Below are 23,283 nucleotides of genomic sequence, written 5' to 3' on the forward strand. Positions count from 1 at the left end.
ACTTGAGCTTGAACTCGGCTCAGCCCACCAGCGGCCATTCTTCAGACCAGGCTGCCTTTGTTCTGGGCTATTTTAAGTTCTCTCTTCTTCCTCTGCCTCTCTCAGGAGCAGACTCACTCCTGGGGCCCTCTGGTCACCTCCTCTGAGCAGTTCTGCTCCCATAGGGTGGCTCTCGTAACGCCCGTCCACCTCCAGCGTATCCGTCTGTGGGCTGAGTCCCTTTGCAGGGCTGTGCACCATCCGCACAGTCCAGCTTCAGAACACTACCCCCAGGGTCCCTGGAGCCCATCAGCACTTGGTTCCCAGACCCACCCTGGTGAAGGCGATCCCCCACTCACTGTCTTGACAGGGTGACAGTGAGAAAAAGTGCTGGCAAAGCCGCTCTCCCACTGTCTTGACAGGGTCACAGTGAGGATGAATGCTGGCAACCTCACGCTGGTTGGTGGGAAACCGAAACCATGAGACCCTTTTTTATGTAACTGGGACTTTTCATTTTCATGCTTATGTTCCTGACAGGAGGCATGCGTATGCTAAATGCCAAACAAATAAATTTCAGATGGCTAGAACATAACAGGTAGTTCACGCCTTGAAGACTGTTCTACTACCCCTCAGCACATCAAGGACAAAGTAGAAGGCTGTTCTTTTGTCTCAGTACATTGTGGACAAACCTGATAATGGACAACAATCATCCTTTGAAAGGTCATGGGAATTTTAGGCACCACATTGATTATATCAACTAGAACCCAAGCCCATATTTCCGGCCTCTTAGAAAACCTAATCAGTATGCTTATTTCACAAAGTTCACCACATGCAGTCTCATTTTTGATTAAGGAAAGTTATATTATACACTTAGGAAAGTTAAAACATAAAGATATATTCTTCTCTTTTTATAAACCCTTTCTTACTTTACATAGGGATATATGATGAGCATAGTTAATATTGGAGGAAAGTGGACTGATGTTTAGAACTTACTTTCTATTGAGAAAGATTATAAAGATATGAGAACTAGTACACCTTGACTGAGAAACAAAGAAACTCTTTGAGAAAGCAGCTCAACCAGTTTTATGAGAATAAATTTAGGAATTAACTAAAATAGCTCTATAAGAAAAAGTTTTAGAATAATGTTAGAAATACTATTTTATTTAGATTCTTAAGTTTAGAAATTCTTAAGTTTTTAGTTGTATGGGTTTCTGATATGTTTTAAGAATGATTTATAAAGTTTAGGGTATTTTAAATATAAGATTTAAAGGGACTTTCTTAGATGGGCATTTTAGATTAGAAATAAAGTACAAGTGTACTTTAGGTTAATGATTGGTTAGGAGACTTAGAGTCTGGTTACGTAGTTTGGCATTAGTTAATAAGAAAATAGCATATCTTGGGGAAAATAGTAAATCTTGGGGAAATCTGAAAAATGTAAATTAGTGACATATTTTATTAATGATTCTGTACTTTTAATAATTACATAACTGAAGGTCATATCCTGGAAAAATTAATTAAATTAATGTTACATTTTTTGTACCCCCCAATCATGGTTAAGGAAATGTCATGTCTTGGCAAAGTTTAAATTATATAATCAGTGACGTATTCTGAATCTATAATGATGAGAAAAATTGTAATAAAAGACGACCCAGAGAAAGCTGCATTAGCTCTCTCTCTGGAGATTGCTCCCACGGAACGACTCCTGTCTCATCTTTTCGCCGACGCCACTCATCTTTCAGGACTCCCTGGACCCCACTAGGGCAGGACCCCGGCACCACCCCAGCTGGAACCACGGATCTCCTTGCCACCCCTGCAGAATTCCCGTTCTGCACATTTCACGTGCACGGGGTCGTGCAGTGTGTGGCTTGCTGACTGGCTTCCTTCCACGCCCGCCGGGTCTCCAGGCTCGTCTGAGCTGAAGCCTGGGCCACAGCTTCATTCCTTGGTGTGGCTCATAAAGGTTCCGTCATGTGGACAGACATCCATTGTCATCTGCCAGACCATCCGATGGTCATGGACACTGCACCTACCAGGTCCTCAGCACCAACCCTTGCAGACAACACATTGCCGACACAACTCAAGGAGTAGCCACAGAGAGCGCACCCCACACCCTCTGCTGTCTGCAACACACCTGCCTGAACTACCGAGGGACCCCAACCCGGGACAGCTCTGACACCACACACACTGTCAAAGTCACCATCACGGGCAGAGAAGCCACAGGGAAACTGCAGTGTTGAGTCCACCTGGAATTAAATTCATCACTACACAGCAAACAGATAGCCCAGGGCACATCATGGAGAGAAGGCTATTCCTTAAGAATGGCCCCACATAAAACGGAAGAGACGCTTATCCCAACAGATGCAAAATCTAAACATGTAAATACAATGTGAAAAAAGCAAAGCAACTCGACTCTTCCAAAGGTTGACAGCTCTCTAGTAACTGACTCCAAAGATATTGAAATGGATGAATTACAAAGAATTCAAAATAATGAACTCAAAGAAAATTCAAATAAGCAGCCAAACAAATTAAAGAAGACAATGTAGGATATGGAAGAGCAATTTAATAAAGACAGATTCTGAAAAAGAATCAAACCTTAGAAATTAAAAACTCAATAAGTCAGATTTTAAAAATTCTATGAGAATCCTCACCAATAGACCAGATCAAACGTAAGAAAAAATACCAGGACTTACCAACAAGGTTGGTCAGATAGTACATGTGATCAGTAATAAAGAAAAAATAAGGAATGAGCAAAATATACGAGCCCTGTAGAACACAAAAAAGAGAAAACTTATAAATATTTGATAAAAATGAAGGAGCAAAGGTTCAGGCTAAAGGCATAGAAAACCTATTCAGTGAAATAACAGCAGAGAGTTTCCAAAATCTCAGAAAAAAATATAGACCTCTAGGTTTAGGAGGCATTTAGAACCCCAAATTGTTGTGATCAGAAAAGAAATTCTCTATGACATAATAAGCTTCCAAACAGAACAAAGAAAGAATGTTGAAAACTGAAGAGGAGTAGCAGCAAGTCTTTTTACAAAGGTAAACCCATCAGAATAACAGATTTCCTAGAAGAAACTGTGATGGCCAGCAAGGCATGAAATGATGTATTTCAAACCCTGAAAGAAAATAACTAGCCGGGCGTAGTGGTGCATGCCTGTAATCCCAGTGTCTGGGGAGGCTGAGGCAGGAGGATCATGAGTTCAAAGCCAGCCTAAGCAAAAGTGAGGCACTAAGCAACTCAGACTTGTCTCTAAATAAAAATACAAAAAAGTTCTGGGGATGTGGCTCAGTGTTCAAGTGCTCCTGAATCCAATCCCCAATACTAAAAAAAGAAAAGAAAAGAAAAGAAAAAGAACTGACAGATTTTTATAACAAATAAAGTCCTTCTTCAAAAGCAAAGAAGAAATAAAGTTGAGTATAAAATAAAGGAATTTCTGCCACTAAACCAGCATTACAGAAAATAATTAAAGGAATTCCAAACACAGAAGAGGAAGCAAGATAAACACAATCACAAGAGGATGGAAAAGAATAAATCTTACTAGAAGAGTTGATGAGCAAAAGAGAACTAGGAAAGAATCAAACATTATTGATTCAGTAAGCCATGAAATCTTTAAAATGAATAAGGGAGAAAGAAATGAACATAGAATACATGAAACAATTAGAAGAAAACCGGCAAAACGACAGGACTTAGTGCATACTTTTTCAAGGTAAATTATTCTCTAATAAATCATGCAGGCTGGGTGATTAGATTATAAAACAAGACCCAACAATCTGCAAGAAACCCCTTACTGGAAAACACATACAGACTGAAAGTAAAAGAATGCAAAATGATGCCTCAAGCAAAGGGCATCTGAAAGCAAGCAGGAGTAGCAATACTCAGGCTAAAAAAAAATGGAATTCAAGTTAAAATTAGTCAAAAGTGACAAAGATGCTCACTACATATTGATCATAGATCATAACAGACTATAAAGAAGTTATAGCAACTGTAGATATATATGCACCAAATTTTGGATCACCCAATTTTATAAAACAAACACTATTGCACATAAAGGGAGAAATAGGGAGAAATAGGCCCCACTGATTCATAGTGGATGATTTCAATACCCTACTGTCACAAACATATAATTAGTTCAGATAAAAAAAATCAACAAGGAATCATTAGAGTTAAATTATACTAAGGAGCTTACAGACATCTAAAGACTTAACAGACATCTAAAGAATATAACAGTTGAAAAATATACATTCTTTTAAGCAGATCATGAAACATTATCAAAAACAGATCATATTTTAAGCCATAAAACAAGTCTTGACAAATACATAATAAAATAAAATAATTTTTTTGTCTTCTATGAGATTATAATGTGATTATAGTGAAACTAGAAATCAACAAGAAAAACTACAGAAACTATACAAACACGTGAGACTTTTGAATAGCAGTGAGATATGAAAGAAATCAGAGGGGAAATTTAAACATTTCTAGAATCAAATTAAAATAGAAAACCAACCTACCAAAATCTATAGGATATAAAAGAAATATAAAAAGAGAAGCTTAAATCTTTGTATGCCTACATTAAAAAATGGAGCAATCTCAGATAAATGACCAAATGATTTATTTCAAGGCCCTAGAAAAACAAGAACAAAGTAAACACAAAATCAGTAGAAGGAAAGAAATAATGAAGATCAGAGCTGAACTAAATGAAATAGAGACAAAAAAAAAAATAGAACAAAGATCAATGAAACAAAGAGTCGCTTCTTTGAAAGGATAAACAAGATTGTCGAACCCTTAGTCCATCTACACAAAGGAAAGTGTCAGATCAGGCTGGGCAGGCAGCGACCAGAGGAGGCCGATTTAAAAGGGCCGCTGAACAGGCTTTATTGAGATATGACTCCCGGGTGGAACTCGATCAGACCCACAGAGGGGACAGGAGAAGGGTCTGAGGAGAAACCGCGTGGAAGCTCGACTGGACTGGACTTTTATGGGGCTGACAGCAGGAAGGGAAGGGCTTGGGACAGGAAAAGGTATTTTTAGGGTCCCTTGTCTCTTTGGAGTTGGTCAGGGGAGTTGGCTGAACTCCTGGATTGGCCAGGGGGTCCTGCTGATTGACAGGCGTTTCCACTGGCACCTGATTGATGTTCCTTTCCTGCTCGGGCTGCTTTGTTCTAAGTCACCACCAAGTCGCCACCACCGACCAAACATCTCAGCCTTTTTGGTGATTCAGTGTGGCGAATTTCATCTAGCTACTTCCTGCTTGTTTAGGGGCGTCGGGGGAAGGGGGTGGCTCAGGTGTAGGTTCGGTGGGGAGGGGACTGTAGAGGTGTAGGAGCATCTGGTTGTAGGTCACTCTGGCAATTTCACTCGCGCGCTTTGGAGTGAACCTGAGGAGGCAGGGAGCAATCATTAACAGAAGTCCTATTACTAATATAGGAGTGAGAATGGGAGTCAGACGTGCAATGAGGGTTGAGTTTAGCCAGCCTGGCCAGGGGTCATTTGATGGTTGCTGTTTAAGCCTTTCACCCAACGACGGAGGGTGTCGACATTCTCTTCGACCAGTCCAGTTTCATTGATATAGTAGCAGCATTCTTCTCTCAGGAATAGGCAGGTTTCTGCTTTATCTGCTGCCAAAAGATCTAGAGCTCAACGGTTCTACAATGAGACTAGAGCAAGAGATGTTATTTGCCTTTGTAGGGAAGCGAGAGAGGCGGCTGATGCCTCTACTGCTTCCCGAAGTTGTTGTTCAAGCTTCTGAGTAGTGGTTACTGCATAACCAAGTCTCCTGCCCCGAGTCCAGGGGCAGCGGGGGAGGAGGCCAGGGAGAGTCCAACTACTACTGGTAGAAAGACAGCCCTTCTTGTCCTGGAAAGGGAGGTGGTGACAAGCTATGTTAATTCAGCCTCACTGTACAGAGTTAATTGGGGGACCAGGGTGGAAGGAACACAAAAAAGCAAACAGCATGTTGAGGCTTAGATTTTTTGTTAGGGTACCATTGCACCAGGAAAAGAACCCGGCGGAGCAAAGGTTGGGGAAGAAATTCGAACAATTTGGTCACAGGGTGCTGAACCAGAGGCAGTGTAGCAGCAAGAGAAATTCCCTGATGAGTTACAGAAAAGAGGTACTTCCTCAAAGGCTGGAGAGGGGGGTCCTTGGGGTCTAGTTGAGGTATTGAGCAGAAAATCAATGGGAATCACAGTTAATGGAGTATGATCCAAACCTGCACAGAGGAAACAGTCTGAAATGTTATTCACTTTGGACAAATTGGGAAGCTGAAGGCCCTGACGTATTAGGGCCACCCATGAGAAAGGGTCAGCCTAGGATGGGCAATTGCATCCAGCTGGTGTTGGAGTGCCTTCTCTTGCTCCTGGCTGGTTATGTGAATTTGAGGGAGCACTTGTATATAAGTTCTCCAGATTCTAATAGAGGCTGAGGGGTATTTGGCAAAACCCCAAGAATAAAATTTACCATCAACACCAGAAGCCCATTTTGGGTTCCATGGGTCCCAAATAGTTAAGGGCACCCGCCATAGGTGTCAGGCCAGCGCTTACAGGATTCCTCAGTTTGGTCTGATATGAAGCATAGGATTGCTGAACATAAGTGGGATTCCTCAGTTTGATCTGCTATGAAGCACAGCATTTCAACATAAGTGGGACGAGGCGGCCCGGTTGAATCCAGTAACATTAAGGATGACTGCCAGATTGCAGCCAGTGAAAGGGCAATCGCCTTGACCCATGAACTGAGAACGGGTGATGCCATCCTGTTGCCATGTCACTTGGATATAGAAACGCCATCTGTGGGTTGGGATAGAAGCTTGGGAGAGATTAATGATTAATAACAGAAGGAGAGAGTTGGCGAGAAATCTTGAGTTTGGTGGGCCCCAATTTGGTGGAAGTCCAGGACTGGACATTTGAAACAGGTGCTCTTTTAAGGTGGGAGACATGGTACTAGGGGGAGTGGCCCAAGAGCTTGGCTGCCATTGGGGTAGTAAGTATGATGTTATGGGGTCCTGTCCAGTGAGGTTTCAACGAATGAGAATGTAGCTCTCGAAGTAAGACTGCATCACCTGGTTGAAGAGGGTCCGATTCAATTCCTGGTTGTGTTGGGACAGAGGTAACAGATGGTGCAGGAAGACACCGGTCTGCGTGTTCCCTTAGGAGTTTGTATAGAAGTGTGAGATAGGACAGGTAGGACCCAAGGGGAGGAGGATGACAGGAAAGCTTTGGTTGATTAAGAAAGGGCACCCAGGGCTGGGGATGTGGCTCAAGCGGTAGCGCGCTCGCCTGGCATGCGTGCGGCCCAGGTTCTATCCTCAGCACCACATACAAACAAAGATGTTGTGTCCACTGAAAACTAAAAAAATAAATATTAAAATTCTCTCTCTCTCTCTCCTCTTAAAAAAAAGAAGAAAAAATAAAGGGCACCCCTAGAGCAGCTCAAAGGGGCTAAGGCCTGAGGGGGCTCCAGGGGTTGCCTGAATTCAGGTGAGGGCCAATGGCAAAAGACTGAGCCAGGACAGTCTGAGTTCAATAGCGAGTTTAGTGAGATGACCCTTGAGAATGCTGTCAGTCCTGTCAACCTTATCCGAGGATTGGGGTCGGTGGGGGATGTGGAGCCTCCAAGTGATGTTGAGGCCTTTGGAAACTAGTTGAACAACCTGAGAAGTGAAGGCCGGACCGTTGTCTGACTGGATGGAAGTGGGAAGTCTGAACCTGGGAATGATCTTCTGGATGAGGATGGAGGCGAGGGTGTCAGCAGATTCCCTGGAGGTAGGGAAGGCTTCTATCCAACTGTAAGAGAGTGCTGTCCCCAAGTCACAAGCAGTTAGATCAGCTGTTGAGACCTAAAGGAGGTAGGGTCTTCCCATGTGAAGGCAAAGAGGTAATAAAAGACAGGATGGAGGGGCCCTGTAAAGAAGGCATCTTTAAGATCCAGGACGGTAAAGTGAGTGGTCAAAGGGGGATATGAGTAAGAAGAGGGTGAAGGTTGGGAACCACTGGGCGGATGGGAATAACGGCCTCGTTAATTAGGCGAAGGTCCTGGACTAAGCAAGAGGCTCCTGAGGGTTTGCGTACCAGAAAGATGGGGGTGTTGCAGGGGGAGTCAGTAAGGATCAGGAGTCCCTGGGCCAGTAACCGCTCTATAATGGGTTTAAGTCCCTCCCTATGGGTTTTGGAGATGGGAAATTGGGCACGTGAAGGAAGTTTAGTTTGGTGTTTCAGCTGGGGATGGACTGGCTTATGGTGGGAGGCTATGACCAGCATGGAGATGTCCCAGACCTGGGGATCAACTAGATCAGGGGGCAATGGCACAGTAGGTACTGTCGGGTTATTAGAGAGGGTAAGAATTAGAGGCAGAAGGAGATGGGTGGTAGTATTCTTGGGGTGTAGTTGGAGGGTGGCTCCTAGCAATTGGAGAACATCTCTGCCTAGGAGAAGAACTGGACAGGATGAAATGACCAGAAGAGTGTGAAAGGGTGTCCCTCCAGGGCACAGGCGAGCTTAGCAGTTCGGTTTGGGGAGGAGGGTTTGTCATCAATCCCCATAACTGAAAGCTGGGAATGAAACAGAGGCCCAGAGTGGGCAGGCAAGACACAACGGTTAGCCCCTGTGTCCACAAGGAAGGTTATGGACTTACCTGCTGCCTGGAGCATACCCTGGGCTCGGCGAGGGCGATGGGGGTCTTTGAGTCTGGGCTTCTTCAGGCTTCTGTGAACCCCAATAGTTCAAGAGAAGGGACCGCCTGACTGGTCATACCCCTGTGTAGAGGCGCCAAGGAAGGGCCAGCCATGGGGCAGTCACTCTTCCAATGTCCTGTCTGCTTACAGGTGGGGCATGGTCTGGGAGGAGGCCATGGGTTTGGGCATTGGTGAGCCCAGTGACCTTCGCATCCACATTTGAGGAAAGCCCCTGGTGGAGAGGAATGCTGGTTCCCCAGGAAAGGAATGCTGGTTCCCCGTGAAGCTTTTGCTGGAGCCATAGCCTCAGGGCTGCTGCCAAGGCCTGGGTTTGGGGTGTTACCTTTTTCTGTAATGGAGCCTGCTTCAAAGGCCATATTCACCAGATCTCAGATAGGGGTCTGAGGGTCCTCCTCAGCTCATTTGAGCTTTTTCTAATATCATGAGCCGATTGAGTACTGAAATGCGTTGCTAACACTGTAGCCCTGGTGAGAGATGTATTTGGTTAGGGCCTCTGTAAGGCAGTTGAGAAATAAGGCTGGATTTTCATCTGGATTCTGGGAAAGATCTTGAAGTGAGAATGGGGTGTGTATTCGAATGATGCCTTCAGCAGCAGCCATTTCCTTGAGAAGACAAAGGAGCTTTGGGTTTGCTGATGGGAGGGCCTGGTGGGACTGGGTGTGGAACCCACAGGAGGAGAGAGGCATGAGTCGGGGAGGGGAAAGGGCTTGTCAGTGGAAGGGTGAGCAGAGCAGGGGAGGCTGGAGGGATCCGGAGATCCCACCCACTGCAGCGAGGTGGGACCCACTCCGCCTGCCTGGTTGGGCAGCAGAGGGAGGCATGCATGAGGCGCTAGCAAGGGAGGGAGGGAGGACCAGGCCTGCATGTCTGGTGGCCGGGCAGATTGGAAGTGCACAGAAAGGGCTGCAGGCAGTGGCTGTAGAGGTGGTGGCAGGGAGGGGGAGGGGATGGGTACAACTGGGAGGGAGAGTGGACGGAAGGACCGGAGTGAAGAGCAGAGGACAGGTCACAGAGGGAAGGTCCGGAGCAGAGAGCAGAGGGAAGGACGGACGGGAGTGAATCTCAAAAAGCCTGAACTTCATTTCCCATTTCCCTGTCTGGCGACAGAAATTGTCCAATTCAGTGAGGGTTTAAAATCAAAAGTTCCTTCTGGGGGCCATTGTGACCCATTGTCTAAGTCCCACTGGGGCCAGGCCACAGTGCAATAAAAGACCAGGTGGTCACGGCGTAGGTCTTGAGTGAGCCCCAACTTGGCAAAATTTGAATATAGACACCCAAAGGCCTTTGAGGTCTAAGGAGAGGACTCTGGGTTTCCCATGACCTTCCGGCACCCTCAGGGGTGAGTGGGAGCAGAAGAAGGTGTCCCAAATTCTTCCTGCACTCACCTAGGAACGGATAAGGGCCAGGGCGGAGGCTGAGGCGTCCCTCCAGCCTCCGCAGGCCCAAACGGGTCAGATCAGGAGCTCACAGGAGGACTGGGACATCTGTCTCCACAGTCCCCAGAGCCCTGAATGGAACAGGCAGGCCTATGGCACGTGTGTAACTTACGGATAGACCCCACAGACAGACGGAAAGGGTCTGGAGGGTCAGGGGAAACGGGAACTTACCCACTCCTGTCGGCCCGGATGAAGGGAGAGGGAAAGAGCAGCTTAGAGATTTCCCAGTTCGTTTCAAGGGGGAAGGGATGGACTTAATCCCTGCAGGAGAAGCCCAAAATCCCTTCCCGAGTTTCGGCACCAAGATGTCAGATCAGGCGAGGCGGCAGCGACCAAAGGAGGCCGAATTAAAAAGGGCTGCCCAACGAGGCTTTATTGAGATATCACTCCCGGGCGGAACTTGATCAGACCCGCAGAGTGGACAGGAGAAGGGTCTAAGGAGAAATGCGTGGAAGCTTACCAGAGTGGACTTTTATGGGGCTGACAGCAGGAAGGGAAGGACTTGGGACAGGAAAAGGTGTTTCTAGGGTCCCTTGTCCCCTTGGAGTTGGTCAGCGGAGTTGGCTGAACTCCAGGATTGGCCAGGGGGTCCTGCTGATTGACAGGTGTTAGTCAGAAGATCTCGCTGATTGACAGGCGTTTCCGCAGGCACCTGATTGACGTTCCTTTCCTGCTCGGGCTGCTTTGTTCTAAGTCGCCACCTAAATTCACCGACCTGGGGCTGGGGATGTGGCTCAAGCAGTAGCACACTCGCCTGGCATGCGTGTGGCCCGGGTTTGATCCTCAGCACCACATACAAACAAAGATGTTGTGTCTGCTGAAAACTAAGAAATAAATATTTTAAAAAAATTCCCTCTCTCTCTCTCTCTCTCTCTCCCCATCTCTCACTCTCTCTTTAAAAAAATAAAAATAAAAAAATAAATTCACTGACCTAACAGAAAGTAGACTAAAATAAGTAAAAGTAGAGGTGAAAAGGAAAACATTACAATAAATACCACCAAAGTCCAGAGGATCATTAGGGAATTCTTTGAAAACTTGTTTTCCAATGAAATGGAAAACCTAGAAGAAATGGACAAAGTTTTAGACATGTAGGACCTCCTACCAATATTGACCCAAGAGGATATAAAAAATCCAAACAGATCAGGAGGCTGAGGCAGAGGGATCACAAGTATGAGGTCAGCCTCAGAAACTTAGCAAGACCTTAGGAAACTTGGATCCAAGTTCTCTTTGGTCCATCATTGAGGATGTGAGGTCACCTCCTGTAGTCCCTTACCTGAGTGTCTTCCTCAGGCACAATCTCCCCAAAACCCCCCGGCTGGGCTTCCCTGAGGCCCTCCTCCATGCCAAGTACTTGGCTGGACACAGGTACATCAACATAGCCCTCACCATGCCCAGGCAGGTTGGGTGCCCACCAGCACCCAGGTGAGGACAGAGCTGGGGTCAGTCCCAGGTGCTCCTTCTTACCAGGTGACAGGTCCTTGTGCCTCTTGGGGCCTCTCCAGTCTCCTCACCTGCCCGTGGGGCCATTCCAGCCTCTCCTTCCCATGGTGTCACCAGGTGTACATGTCCATAAACAGCTGTATCACCTGCCAAACTCAAGGGCTGTGTCACCTGTCGCTAATGCACACACTCAGGGTGGGACGATCACAAGAGGGGAGGGGTACAGAATGAAGTGCCCTTGACCCCGACCTGGGTCCCACAGAGGGGTTAGAGACAGCCACGGCCCCTCTTGGCTGTTTCCACTGGGCACCATGGGAAGATTGGAGACTGAGTTTAGACATTGTCCCCCTTCGTCATAGACCTTCCCATGACTTCCAGGAGATTGGGAATCAGCCCAAGGGCCTCCTCTGGGCCTATGAGGTGGGTGTCCCACAGGGCTCCGGGGGAACTCAGCCTCCTGGCACCCAAGGCCCGGAGCCCCTGCCGGGAGTATGGGACTCAGCATCAGGCATCTGCAGAACAGAACAAGACACAGTGACAGGACATCACATGCAGGTGGCATAAGGAGCCTGTGGCTTCTGCCGGGCCCCATCCCCTGTGCTGCCTCCCTCTCTGCCCTCCTCTCTCATCCTGCTCCTGGGAATCAAGCTGAGGTATCATGGGCTGCCCAGCAGGCCCCAGGGGCCAAGGTCTCACGTGTTGCAGCTAACAGAGAGGCTCCAAGGCCCAGCCACACAGAATCCTGCCACTGACACAAAGAGCTGGGAGGCGGATCCTAGCAGCCGGGCCTCAGTGGAGACGGCAGCCCCAGCCTCCTGAGAGGCCTGAGGAAAGATGCCCTGGGCTGACCCAGCCTGGATCAGGAAGTAGTGAAACTATGACATTTCACACTGCGGCTGCAGAGGTGAGTTAGGGGATGCTGTCACACAGCCACAGATGACAAGTGTGGTCCCCAGGGCCCGGTGTGGCCTGCCGTGCCCTGCCCCCACCCCTCTTGCCCAGTCTCTCTCCAGCCACACTGACCTCCTTCCCAACCTCCTCTCTGGCCACACTCACTTCCGCCTCCCAGTGGGCTGAGTCTTCCCAGCATTCTGTTCCCAGGGTTGGGAGGGCTGGGTCCTTCCTGTCCCAGCGGACGTCACCTCAGCGAGCCTCTCAGCTCCCGCCTAGGACCCAGCCCTCTCTGCAGTGCCTGCCTGTATTCTCACAGCCAGGGCCTGAAAACCACTTGCTCTTTGCTCTTATGTACATTTGTGTCTGTGATGTCCACCCACACACCGGCAGGTCCTGGAGGGCAGGGCCCATGGCGGTCACTTTAAGGGTCACATCCAGGACCAACATGGTCCTTGCCTGGGGCAAGTGCTCGGGCATAGTATTTAGGGAAAAGATGAGAGGAGGTCTGAGCCCCTCCACACCCCTGAGCAGCTCACACTGTGGGCAGGGATACTAGGAGGTCCCTGGGTGGAAGGCAGGGCAAATAGACCATGACCCTGGGCACTCTTTCCTGGCTGCACTTTCTTCATTGGCACTTCTGCCCCCTGGTGGCCAGCGCTAGCACTGCAGCCCCAGGCAAGAAACCCAGAAAACAAAACACACACCTTTGTTTGGATGTTGTCAAGGCAGCAGCTCTCCCAGGCCCCAGGAGGCAAAGGAGCAGGACCCAAGGCTCCAAGAGGAACAGGAAGGACCTCAGCAGCCTCACTTGCTCCCCTGTGTCCCTCTGCTGGCCCGAGGTGTCACGCTCACTCAGGAGGCCTCCTCACCCAGCTAGGACAGTGGCCCTGCCCACTTCCAAAGGAGGACCCCAGGCTCCAACAGGGACAGTCTCTTCCCTGGACCTGAGATGCTGGTCCAGTGTGGGGCAACACTCTGCATGACCCCTATGTCCTCAGTCCTCCAAGGCCCCCGCCTACTGTGTTCAGAAGGACCTCAAGAGAGGACAAAGCATTTTCCAAGGGGCTTGGTGGACAGTGGGTCACTGATGGAGAACTAATGCCACCAGAAACTTCTAGGAACCTATGGAAACTGGGCCCCTGGTTCATGCACCCCAGTTTATAAAACAAGAATTTGAGTCTTTCTCTCCTGTGCCACTCCACACTGCCGGGATCTCATTGTACATCTAGGCCACCACACTGGCAGACTAGGACCCCACAACCTGTAATGTGGAGGCCACCTGGGAACCTTGGGAACCTCTGCCCACTGTCCCAGGCTTTCTGCCCCATGTTGAGATGCCACCAACCTCCTCTTCCTTCCCCCTTTGTCACCTCCCCTGACCTCCCACCTGGCAATTCAGTGTGTGTGTGTGTGTGTGTGTGTGTGTGGTGTGCTCACATGTGTATGCATGCATGTGCTTCAGGCTACTTGTAGCTGGGCCTTGGACACCCAACAGGAAAGGGACACACCTGGGAGTGGAGGACAGAGGTGGCCAGGATATTAAGGGCTTCATTCTCAAAGCAAATCCCCAAAGAGGTCATAGAGCCCAGAAAACTCTTCTGCTCTGGGCTCAACCCATCTCATGGACCCTGAGACAATCCAGCATCTCTACTGCCTCAGATTCCCGACTGTGTGACTAGGGGGTGGGCGTGGGCAAGGTGGGGTGCATTCTGGGGCACACACTGGCCTCTTTCCCATAGGCAGATCGGGTGACTCCATGTGGTGCAGGCAGGTCTCAAGTCCAGGGGTGATGTGCACAGGGGGCCTGCGTTGGAACCCAATGGCACATGCAGATGACCTGCTACTCCACGTGCACACTCCCAGCAGGACACAGGACCATTCCTTGAGGGACTGCCCAGCAGTAGCACTCCAGGCTGCCGGCTCTAAGGGACCGTGCCCAACCTTGCATGGAGAATACATCTCTTATCCCTGCTGATGGTCCTGGCCAGCGGCCCTCCTGGGTCCAGCACTTTGGGCCCTTCATCTCCTTATTTTACTCCCAGAATACAATCATGGGGCCTGGTTACTGACCTATTTTCAATTCAGGAAACAGGCTTTGAGAAGTCACCCATGAGCCTGCCCGTCATGGGGCTATGGAGGCCCAGCTGTGGGTTGAAGCCAGGTCAGTGGAGCCCAAGGCTGAGCTCTGTAGAGGAACTGAGGAGGTGGCTGTTGCCCAACTGTGGATGTGAGTCCATCTTGGATGGGGGCTTCCGGATGGTGCTAGGGTTGGGGGGCGCGAGTCTCTGGTGCAGAAGGCTCCAGTAGGCTCTGGTTATGGTTCAAGGTGGCCCCGGGAAGGTTCTGGGCCAGATCCCAGGGCTCTGAAAGCAGGCCATAATGCCCTGCTCACCTTGGGCCCAGAGCCAGAGGCGGACCGACCATGGACAGAACTTCTGAAACCATGAGCCACGATAGACTTTTCCTTCTCAACAGGCCTTTTGGTCACAGTGACACTACAGCTGATTGTGACGATGGTTCCTTTGGGGTTTATGGTACACACACCACAGCCCATCCTGAAGCAGCACTGTGTCTCTGGACAAAAGCCTACAGTGGTGACCTTGCCTTTGTCCCCTCTGTCCTTTCTCTTCTGGATGTCACACACTCTGCATTGACTGGACTATAACCCCTTAACCTCGTCTAAGCCATTAAAAAAGCTTAAAAGTGAGAAAGATCTTACACAATCACCATGCTCTTGCTCTTCCTGTGTCCATCCCCGTGAGCACAGTGAAGGGGCTGTTGGCTGCACTGGCTTGTCACAACCCGGGTAACACCTGTCCTCCAGCAGCTCCCCTTCCCCTCAGCTGAAGATCAGTTCCCACAATGGAACTTTCCAGATGACGTAGTATTGACCACCTCCGCTTCCCTGAGGTCCTCCTTCTGAGCAATGGACATTTCCTGGGAACATGCCTAAATTTTGTGTGAGGGTCTCCTGCCTAAGCCGAGACAGTGGAGACCAAGGTGGTCTTAGGGACCAAAACAGGGACAATGGAGTTGGATCCGTCACTGCTCAGCTGCCACAAGGACCCAGGCTGGGGCACAGTGAGGAGTGAGAGCCCCCAACAATTCTACCAGGGTGAGCCAGGATGAGCTGCAGGGGAAGAGGCGTCCCCGAGCACAGTGTCTCTGGCATTCGGAGCTGCAGGGAACAGAGATCATGACAGTCTGGAGTTGGCTGACCAAAGCCACCAAGTGCTAAGGAGATAGAGGGACACTCTTGTTGTCCGAGTCAAGTCAGCGTGTGAAAGTCAGAGGGCTTTTACGAGGGCTGGGGGTCTGTGTCCTCCAGACTCATTTGTTGAACCTGACCCCCTGGTGACCCCTGGAGAAGGTGTCAGGAGGGGCAGCCCTACTGGGCATGGGGTGGAGCCCTCATGGATGGGATTTGCGCTTCCTTCCCTTCCTCCACATGAGGACACAATGAGAAGGCGCCACTATGAACCATAACGCAGGTCCTCACAGGACACGGACACTTCCAGCCTCCACAACTGCAAGAAATGAGTTCCTGCTGGTCGATGTGTATTATAGCTGCGCCTGAGCCGACCAGCACGCTCTAATGTGGCCTTCAAGCAGAGCCGCATCTCGGTCCCCAGAAGTAGTCAGAGCCGAGGACCAGGCTCAGGACCTAATGGAAGATGGCAGAATTTCAGAGGGGGACACATCTGTGCCTAGCGATTCCCCAGGGTCGCACACACCAAGCCAGGGCTGTGGGGCCTGGGACCAGGTCACCCAGGTCAGTGCTTGAGAACCGTGATCCCCATCTCCCCGAGCCTCTGCTGGTGGCCACGAGCCTGGTGGACAATAGCACAGCCCCCTCACCTGAGGCCACGCAGAGGTCTCCACAAAGACCAAACGTAGTGGGACAATGCTCTTTTCCTGGTGGTCACAGGCCCAGCTATGGGCCGGCTGGAGACTGTCCCCTGGGGGGTGCTGTCCTGAGAAGGAATGGGGCCTTGCCACTGAAGGTCAGTAGGGCGTGAGTGACCTGCAGGGCAGGACCCAGAGCACATTTGTTCCCAAGGGGCTGGAGCAGACAGTCCCTCACCCGGCTGGGTAATCGAGAGGCTGGATGGGGACGCCCTCTCCCTTGGCCTGGAGCCTGCCTGGTGTGACACAGGCATGGGACCTGGAGCTCAGACGACAGTGACACCCAGCAGAGCTGGAGGGGACATCAAGGAGCGCACAGAGCGCAGCAGTGTGGCTGGCCCTGGGATCCAGGCCCCATTCCATCCTGACGCCCTGGTCAGATGGGCTGCAGGAGCCGCCCTCACCCAGCTGATGACACTCTCAATGACCGGCTCAGCCCTGGGCCCCAGAGCCTGGGAGGGCCCAGGAGAGGATTAGGAGATCAGGGGCTCCCAGGACAGGGGCAGCGGTGGCCACAGGTACATGACCCACAGAGAGCAGGAAGGATGGCGAGAGCCCTGGGCACCGCCCCAGGAGGGGCTTGCTTCCCCCGACACCTGAGCCCGCTCAGCCCAGAAACACCCTGGGAAGGGAGCAGCCCCCAGTGCCACAGGCAGTGACTGTCACGTGAGTTGGCTCCCACGGGGACAGTGGACACTCACCTGAGTCACAAACAGTTGGGAAAGGGAAGCAGGCAGGAACCAGGGCTGTGGCTTGGAAGGTCCAACTCACACTGACCTTGGGGTGCCGCACCCCCTCATGCGCCCTGTAGGGGGCCAGGTGGAAATGCAGTGCTGGCCCAGGTCCAGCCCTGGGGTCCAGCAGGGCCATGGGCCCTCATGGCGGTCCTTTCCTAGTCCCCAGTGTCTAGAGAAGGGGTGACTCCCTGGGGTGGGAATAACGGGAGGGCACAGAGACCCCAGGCATCTCTACCAAGCCCAGAAGAGGTGTCCTCCGTGCCCCAGGGCCTAGGGGACAGGTGGCGCTGGGTGCAAGACAGAGCCCCCAGGAGCGGCTCCCAGGTGCCACCCAGGGGGCAGAGACAGTGCCAGGGGGTTCCTACCCTGTGAGCCTACTGGTGGATAACCCCCAAGAGAGGAGAGGGCCCACAGGGAAGACGGGGTGACAGCAGTACTGTGGCCTGACTGGGTAGGTAACACGGATTCCTACCCAGTGAAGTGAAGATTCATGCCACGGTACCAGGGAAAAATCCACTTCACAGCTCAAATTTTTATTAAAAATGATTTCTGCAATGACATTTTATTCTTCTTGAAATCAAATTTCTGTCTTTTCAACAGGTTTTTCCCTTAGCTTCGATGTTCTGAAAATCTTCACCCTGAAATGATGAAGCTTTTTCCTACTTTCTTCTTCTTATCTGGGGTCCTGGCACTGCCAAATTTACTTTGGGCCTGGAGTGTGGGGTGACACACCCTGCCCCCTGTCCTGAAGGGTCAGACCTGCTCTGCCCTCCCAAGTGTCCAGCTGCCTTGGGCTCCACCTGGCACCTGCTGGGTGGGCTCCATTGCAGGATCATCCAGAGGGGCAAGGAGGGGAGAGGAGAAAGGACGGCAGGTCAGAGTGGAACTCAGGTAGCTGGGTCACTGAGCTGATGGTCAGGTGGCTGAGCCATCAAGGGCCCCTCAGAGGAAGAGGTGGGCACTGCAGGCTGGCTCTCTGGGAAGCTGGGTCCCTCAGGTCTGTGGTTACTGGGGCCGCGTTTATCATCTCCTGGCTCACTGTGGTCCCCCACTGTCTGTGGTCCCAGTGTTCACAAAGACCAGGGCCTGCACAGACCACGGGGAGGGCCAGGGCGAGGGTGCAGACCAGGGGAGGCTGTGCCTGGCTCCGTCTGCCTGAGGGGTGACGAGGGAGGTGCTGGCACCGTCCCCATCACCTGCCCCTGGGCTCAGCCTGCTTCATGTGTGGCTCCTGCAGGATCCTTGAAGCCCCCGTTGAGGCAGCAGCCCTGCCAGGGACCTGTGCACCTTCTGCAGCCCTGACACAGATGTCTCCCCAGTCCTGCCCACCCCAGTGACTTCCCAGTGCCCCTGCCCAGGGCCCGGCACCTTCCCAAGCCACTCAGGGCCGTGGCTCTTCAGGAGGACCTCAGGACAGCACCCCTTTGTGCTTGGGGTCTGACCACTGTTGGAGCCAATGTCTCCCCAGTTGCCCCCATGGCTCCTGCTCCTAGCAGGCCCCCAGGGAGCCATCGCCAGGCCCCTAAAGACTCGACCAAGCCCAGAGTGGTGCAGAAGGTCTTTATTTAGAGTCAGGAGGGATGTGGGTGGGGATGGTGGCCGCATGGGAAGGGTGGTCCTGGAGGAGGGGTGGTCCAGCAGGAGGGGTGGTCCAGGAGGAGGGGTGGTCCAGCAGGAGGGGTGGTCCAGGAGGCAAGAGGCCTTGTCAGTGGCAGAGTGGGCTCACGGGGTGCAGAACCAGGTGGCTGTTGGGACAAGAAGAGGTGCTGAGGTGGGAGACCCTCCCGTGGGAGGACCAGGGGCAGGGCTGCAGGCTGAGCAGGTTCCAGGTCCACCTTCCTCCTTCCCCAGGCTGTGGGGAAGACCCTGATGGACAGCCATGGGCCCAGGGAGGGCTCCCAGGTTGCCATGACCATCCGGGTCACTGATGGCCAGAGTAGGGATGGGATCAGGGGCCAGGGTGTGGGAGGGCACGGGAGCTGACCCTCACTGGTAGAGGAAAGTGTCCCCAAGTGTCCCGGATCGCCCCCAGGGCCAATATCTGAGGGCGTCACCCCTGCCTGGCCAGGTGGGGTCTCCCCCTTGGGTGGATGGGAGGAGGCAGGGAAGGTGGACTGAAACTCCAGAGCCGGGGACTCTGGGCGCCTCCAGCGTCCTCCCGCGGTCACTTACCCTAGTCCTGCTCGGGAACACAGGTGTCTGCAGAAACCAAGGAAAACTCAGTGGTGACAAGGCGCCGGGATGGGTGCAGGCCCCTCACACCCACAGCTGCAGCCCTCCAGGACCAAGACCCAAGCAGGGCCCTGTGTCCCTGAGGGGCTCGGGACATGGGGAGACAGAGGGGACGTAAGGACACAGAGGGGACATTGGGGTCACAGAAGGACAGAGAGACACAAGGGAACAAAGACATGCAAGACATAGGGTGGCAAAGGGAACACAGAGGGGACGTTGTGGGGGACAAAGGCAGCCGCCCCCTCACCCGTCTGCTCAGGTGTGAAGATGGTCTCGGCCAACAGTCCCTTACGCTGCGTGAATTTCCTAAATTCTTCCAGGGCCTCCAGGTTCTCCTCGGGGCTCCTCCCTGGAGAGAGGGGACCAGGAGAGCTGAGGGGGGCTGGTGCACATGCTGTGGGGACAGGGCCACCAACCGGCATCCAGAGCTTTGCCTGGAGTGAGCAGGTCTGCAGTGTCAGGCCCCGGAGCTGGAAGCACCCCGTGTCCCAGAGTCACAGGGCTGTCCCCTGACCCTGGAGGGTCCCTGTCCCATGAAGGTCTTTGCCAGGACCCTCCCCCTTCAGGCTGACCTGTCCTGATGCCCAAACACTGGGAGGTGGCACTTGGCAGCCCAAGTGGCTGGAGCCCCCTCCTGAGTGGTCAGGACTCTGAGGGCCATGTCTGTCCCTGTGCCTGACAGTCCCCCCCAAGCCGACCCCCTTCCCACTTCAGAGTTCATCTCTGCCTGGGCAGTTCACAGTGCCCGGCACGCAGAGGCCAGCCCAAGGCTCTAGTGCCCGGTGCCAGGGAGTGGCTGCTGGTTCCTTGGCTTTGGGGAGTGGGGACCGTGGGGCAGGAGACGGGGGTCTCCAAGGAACCCTCACCCATGAGCTTGCCCATGCGGAACTTCTTCCCTGGGTCCTGGCTTTCACAGTAGAAGATGAAGTGGTTTCTCTCGGGCAGCTCTTCTATGTACACGAGCTTCTTGCCGTGGTCTGTGGCTGGACGGAGAGGGCAGCTCTTCAGGGTCTTCATTGTTAAAAACAAAACCCTGGAGACCACGTTGAGGAGGAGCCTCTACTTTCCCCTGTCCCCCAGGAGCCACAGCCACCCCAGCCAGGGAAGGGGCCACCCAGCTGTGGAGTCCAGATGCCAGAGGACGTGGAGGACGTGGAGGCTGGAGCTTGGCCCTGGCCCGGGCAGCTGCCCTGCCCTGTCCAGGACTCCAGTCCTCAGTTTCCCGAAGGTCGAGAGCTAGGACTTCTCAGAGGGAGCGACTGCCCAGTCAGTCTTTGCTGGGGACAGCGTGGGACACCTGGTGTCTGGGGTCAGAGCCACAAGGCCCTGGGAAGCAGAGGCAGCCCCTGGTGGGAGGTGGACAGGACCCTCCCACCCCCAGGAGCTTCCCCTGCAGGGGGCTCCAGGCTCAGCCCCGGGGACTCACAGGCGCTGTATCTGCCAGGCTCCTCGGTTTTCTGCAGAGTAACTTTCTTCTCTAGGCACCGCCCCTTAATCCTGGAAGCAGGAGGCACATGGGCAGCTGCTCTCAGGACAGGCACCTGAGCCAAGCTCAGCTCACCTGGTGGGCCAGCCCTCACATGGTGACACTGAAAATCCCACTCGACCCCGCCTGAGCCTTGGGAAGCTTCCTGGACTGTGTCCCCTCATAGTAGGGGATTTATTTCAGATGACTCTCAAATGTGGATGGGTGATGGGAGGTGAAAGGGAATCGAGGGTCCTGCAGGGGCAGCACTCACAGGAGAGTGGCCTTGGCCTCCCAGCTCCCATCTTCCAGGGCTGTCACCGTCACGGGGAACACCTTCCTGGGCCCCTTCCAGTCTGGTACCCCGGGCATGTTGACCACAAAGGCCTTTATGTACCAGGTCCCTGTGATCTGGAGAAGGTCAAGGCATGAGTCACCTTGTCCCCACCCAGATTCTCCCATCACTCCCTGGCACAGGGACCTGCAGCCCAGGAGACTCCCAGAGCCCAGCTGAGCCCCCAAGACGGGCTCCCCCATGCCTGCTCCCTGCGCTCAGTAGAGCAGGCCCCACACTCGGGTCTCCTGGACCCCACGGAGGTGGAGGGTTCGGCCCCCAAGGATCTGTTCATTTCGGGGAAGGGCCTGGAATGGATGAGTGTCACTCCAGAGGGCCCTGTCCCTAGAGGAATTCAGGTTCCAGTGTCACTGCCACAGGCCCCTGACCTGAACCTCCTCCCTGCGCCAGCCCTGTCCCCAGCAAGGGCCCTGTCTAGGGCCAGCAGAGGGAATACCATCTCTGACCCTCAAGGGCAGGAGTGCAGGTCAGCTGGCCTTAAGTGACCCCTGAAGCAGGCTCCCAGCTGCTGCCCGCTGACCAGGGCTCAGGGCATTTCTCCCACCCGCCCACTGGCCCACCCAGCCTCACATTCAGCTCCTCCGAGGGGAAGGTCAGGAGGTCCTGGGCCTGCAGGGCAGACAGCAGGCCCAGCAGCAAGATGGTCAGGAACAGGGACTTCATCTCCAGGCTCTGCTCTGGGCCAAGGCGGGTCACCAAGGCAGGTCACAGGGCGTCAGGACGAGGCTGTGCCGGCTCCTCACAGGACGCCCTATATGTCCCCCACGGTCAGTGTCCTGTGTAGACTTGGCACAGGCCACACCCTCCGCCTGTCACTCAGGGCCACATCCCCATCATCAGGGAGGGGAATGTCGCTATTGTTGGATCCCATGAGTCACATTTGGAGCCACCTAAAGGTGACAGACACACAAGGCCATTCAGTGTCTGCACCACCCAGGTGCTGCTCCAGCCCAGCCAGCCTGGAGGGGACAGGCGTGGGCTGTGGCTGGGAGCCCCAGGGAGGGAGGGCCCGGCTTCCCCAGGGACTGGCCTCTCTCCTGCTGCTGAGGGGGACTGATCTCCAGGCCACAGGCTGTGCCCCAGCCCCCAGAGCCCAGCTCTCCACCCTGGGAGCTGCCCTCCTTGCCCTTCCTGCCTGGGTGCCCCTCCCCAGAGCTCCCTGGAAGAGGGCACACCATCGCATGGCCAGGAGCAGTTTAGCCCTCACCCCTCAGAGCTGCCCCAGGCCTCGCTAGGGATGGAGGAGGCCTCCTGATCCACCCATTGTGTGCCAGGAGGCCAGCTCTGCTGTCTCGAGGGCACTTCTGTGTCCCTCGTCCCCCTCCTCTGTGGCAGCTGACGTCCCCAGGAGAGGGGCTTGGCTCCGCGGTTCTCTGCTTTATCAGGGCAGCTGAGGAGCTCGGCCCGTGTTAGGGGTCATGAAGACGTGTCTCCTGAGTTAGTCGACCTCTGCGAGTCTCCGTGGACTCACTCTAACAAGGGGACACACAGCTGCTCTTGCTCTGGTCGTCTGAGGACCGCCCCTGCCCCCCGGCACAGCCGAGGCTCCTGGGTGTTCACCTTCCCCCTGGAGCGGGCGTCAGGGACGGGAGCCCTCACAGCCTGCCGTGAGCCTCCCTGGGGCGTCCCCTCCTCCTCGTTCCTGCAGAGCCCCTCCCAAAGGCTTCCCCTCCTCAGCAGCTTGGACCAACCACAGGTCCCCGGGACAGCCTGGTTCCCTTTGGATAGATCTCCTGAGAGGCTCAGGAGGCCTGGTGCCCACCTGTGCTCAGAGTTCATGCTGAGTCCCCTGGGCCCCTGCTCTGCTCCTTCAACCTCAGCTGCCCCCAGCCGAGCCAGATCTTCCCCTTGGCCCTCCAGACCCCACAGTTCCTAGGCCTGAGCTCCTGCCCTGAGTCCCAGGGACCTTGGCTCTGGAGTCAGGTGCTGGGCCCACAATGGTGTCTTTGTGCCTCTCTGGCCTGGGTCTGGCTAAACAATACTAATGAGCACCCTCTGATTCCGGTGGGGGTGTCCTGAAGGTGCTGGCATGATGCAGGATTGACCCCAGCCTGGAAGGTGCTCTGAGCAGGAAGCCTGTCCTCCCGGGTGGGGAGGCGGGGCCCGTGCTCTTTAGGAGCAGAGGCCAGGGAGCAGCTGGAGGCTCCACACA

At 53.2% G+C, this 23,283-nt stretch overlaps 1 protein-coding gene across 1 annotated transcript; it reads right to left on the reverse strand.

Annotated features, from left to right (window-relative positions):
- Nucleotides 1-18,801: 18,801 nt before the first annotated feature.
- On the reverse strand, nt 18,802-21,794 carry LOC143392153 (odorant-binding protein 2b-like). Its single transcript, XM_076844974.1, has 6 exons — nt 21,702-21,794; nt 21,051-21,187; nt 20,738-20,808; nt 20,178-20,288; nt 19,559-19,660; nt 18,802-18,824 (listed from the first exon to the last, which is right to left on the reverse strand). The coding sequence occupies exons 1-6, from the start codon at nt 21,792-21,794 to the stop codon at nt 18,802-18,804; spliced, it is 537 nt and encodes a 178-aa protein (XP_076701089.1).
- Nucleotides 21,795-23,283: the final 1,489 nt, after the last annotated feature.

The sequence above is a fragment of the Callospermophilus lateralis genome, chromosome 2, assembly GCF_048772815.1.
Source record: "Callospermophilus lateralis isolate mCalLat2 chromosome 2, mCalLat2.hap1, whole genome shotgun sequence".
In the NCBI taxonomy this organism is placed as follows: Eukaryota; Metazoa; Chordata; class Mammalia; order Rodentia; family Sciuridae; genus Callospermophilus; species Callospermophilus lateralis.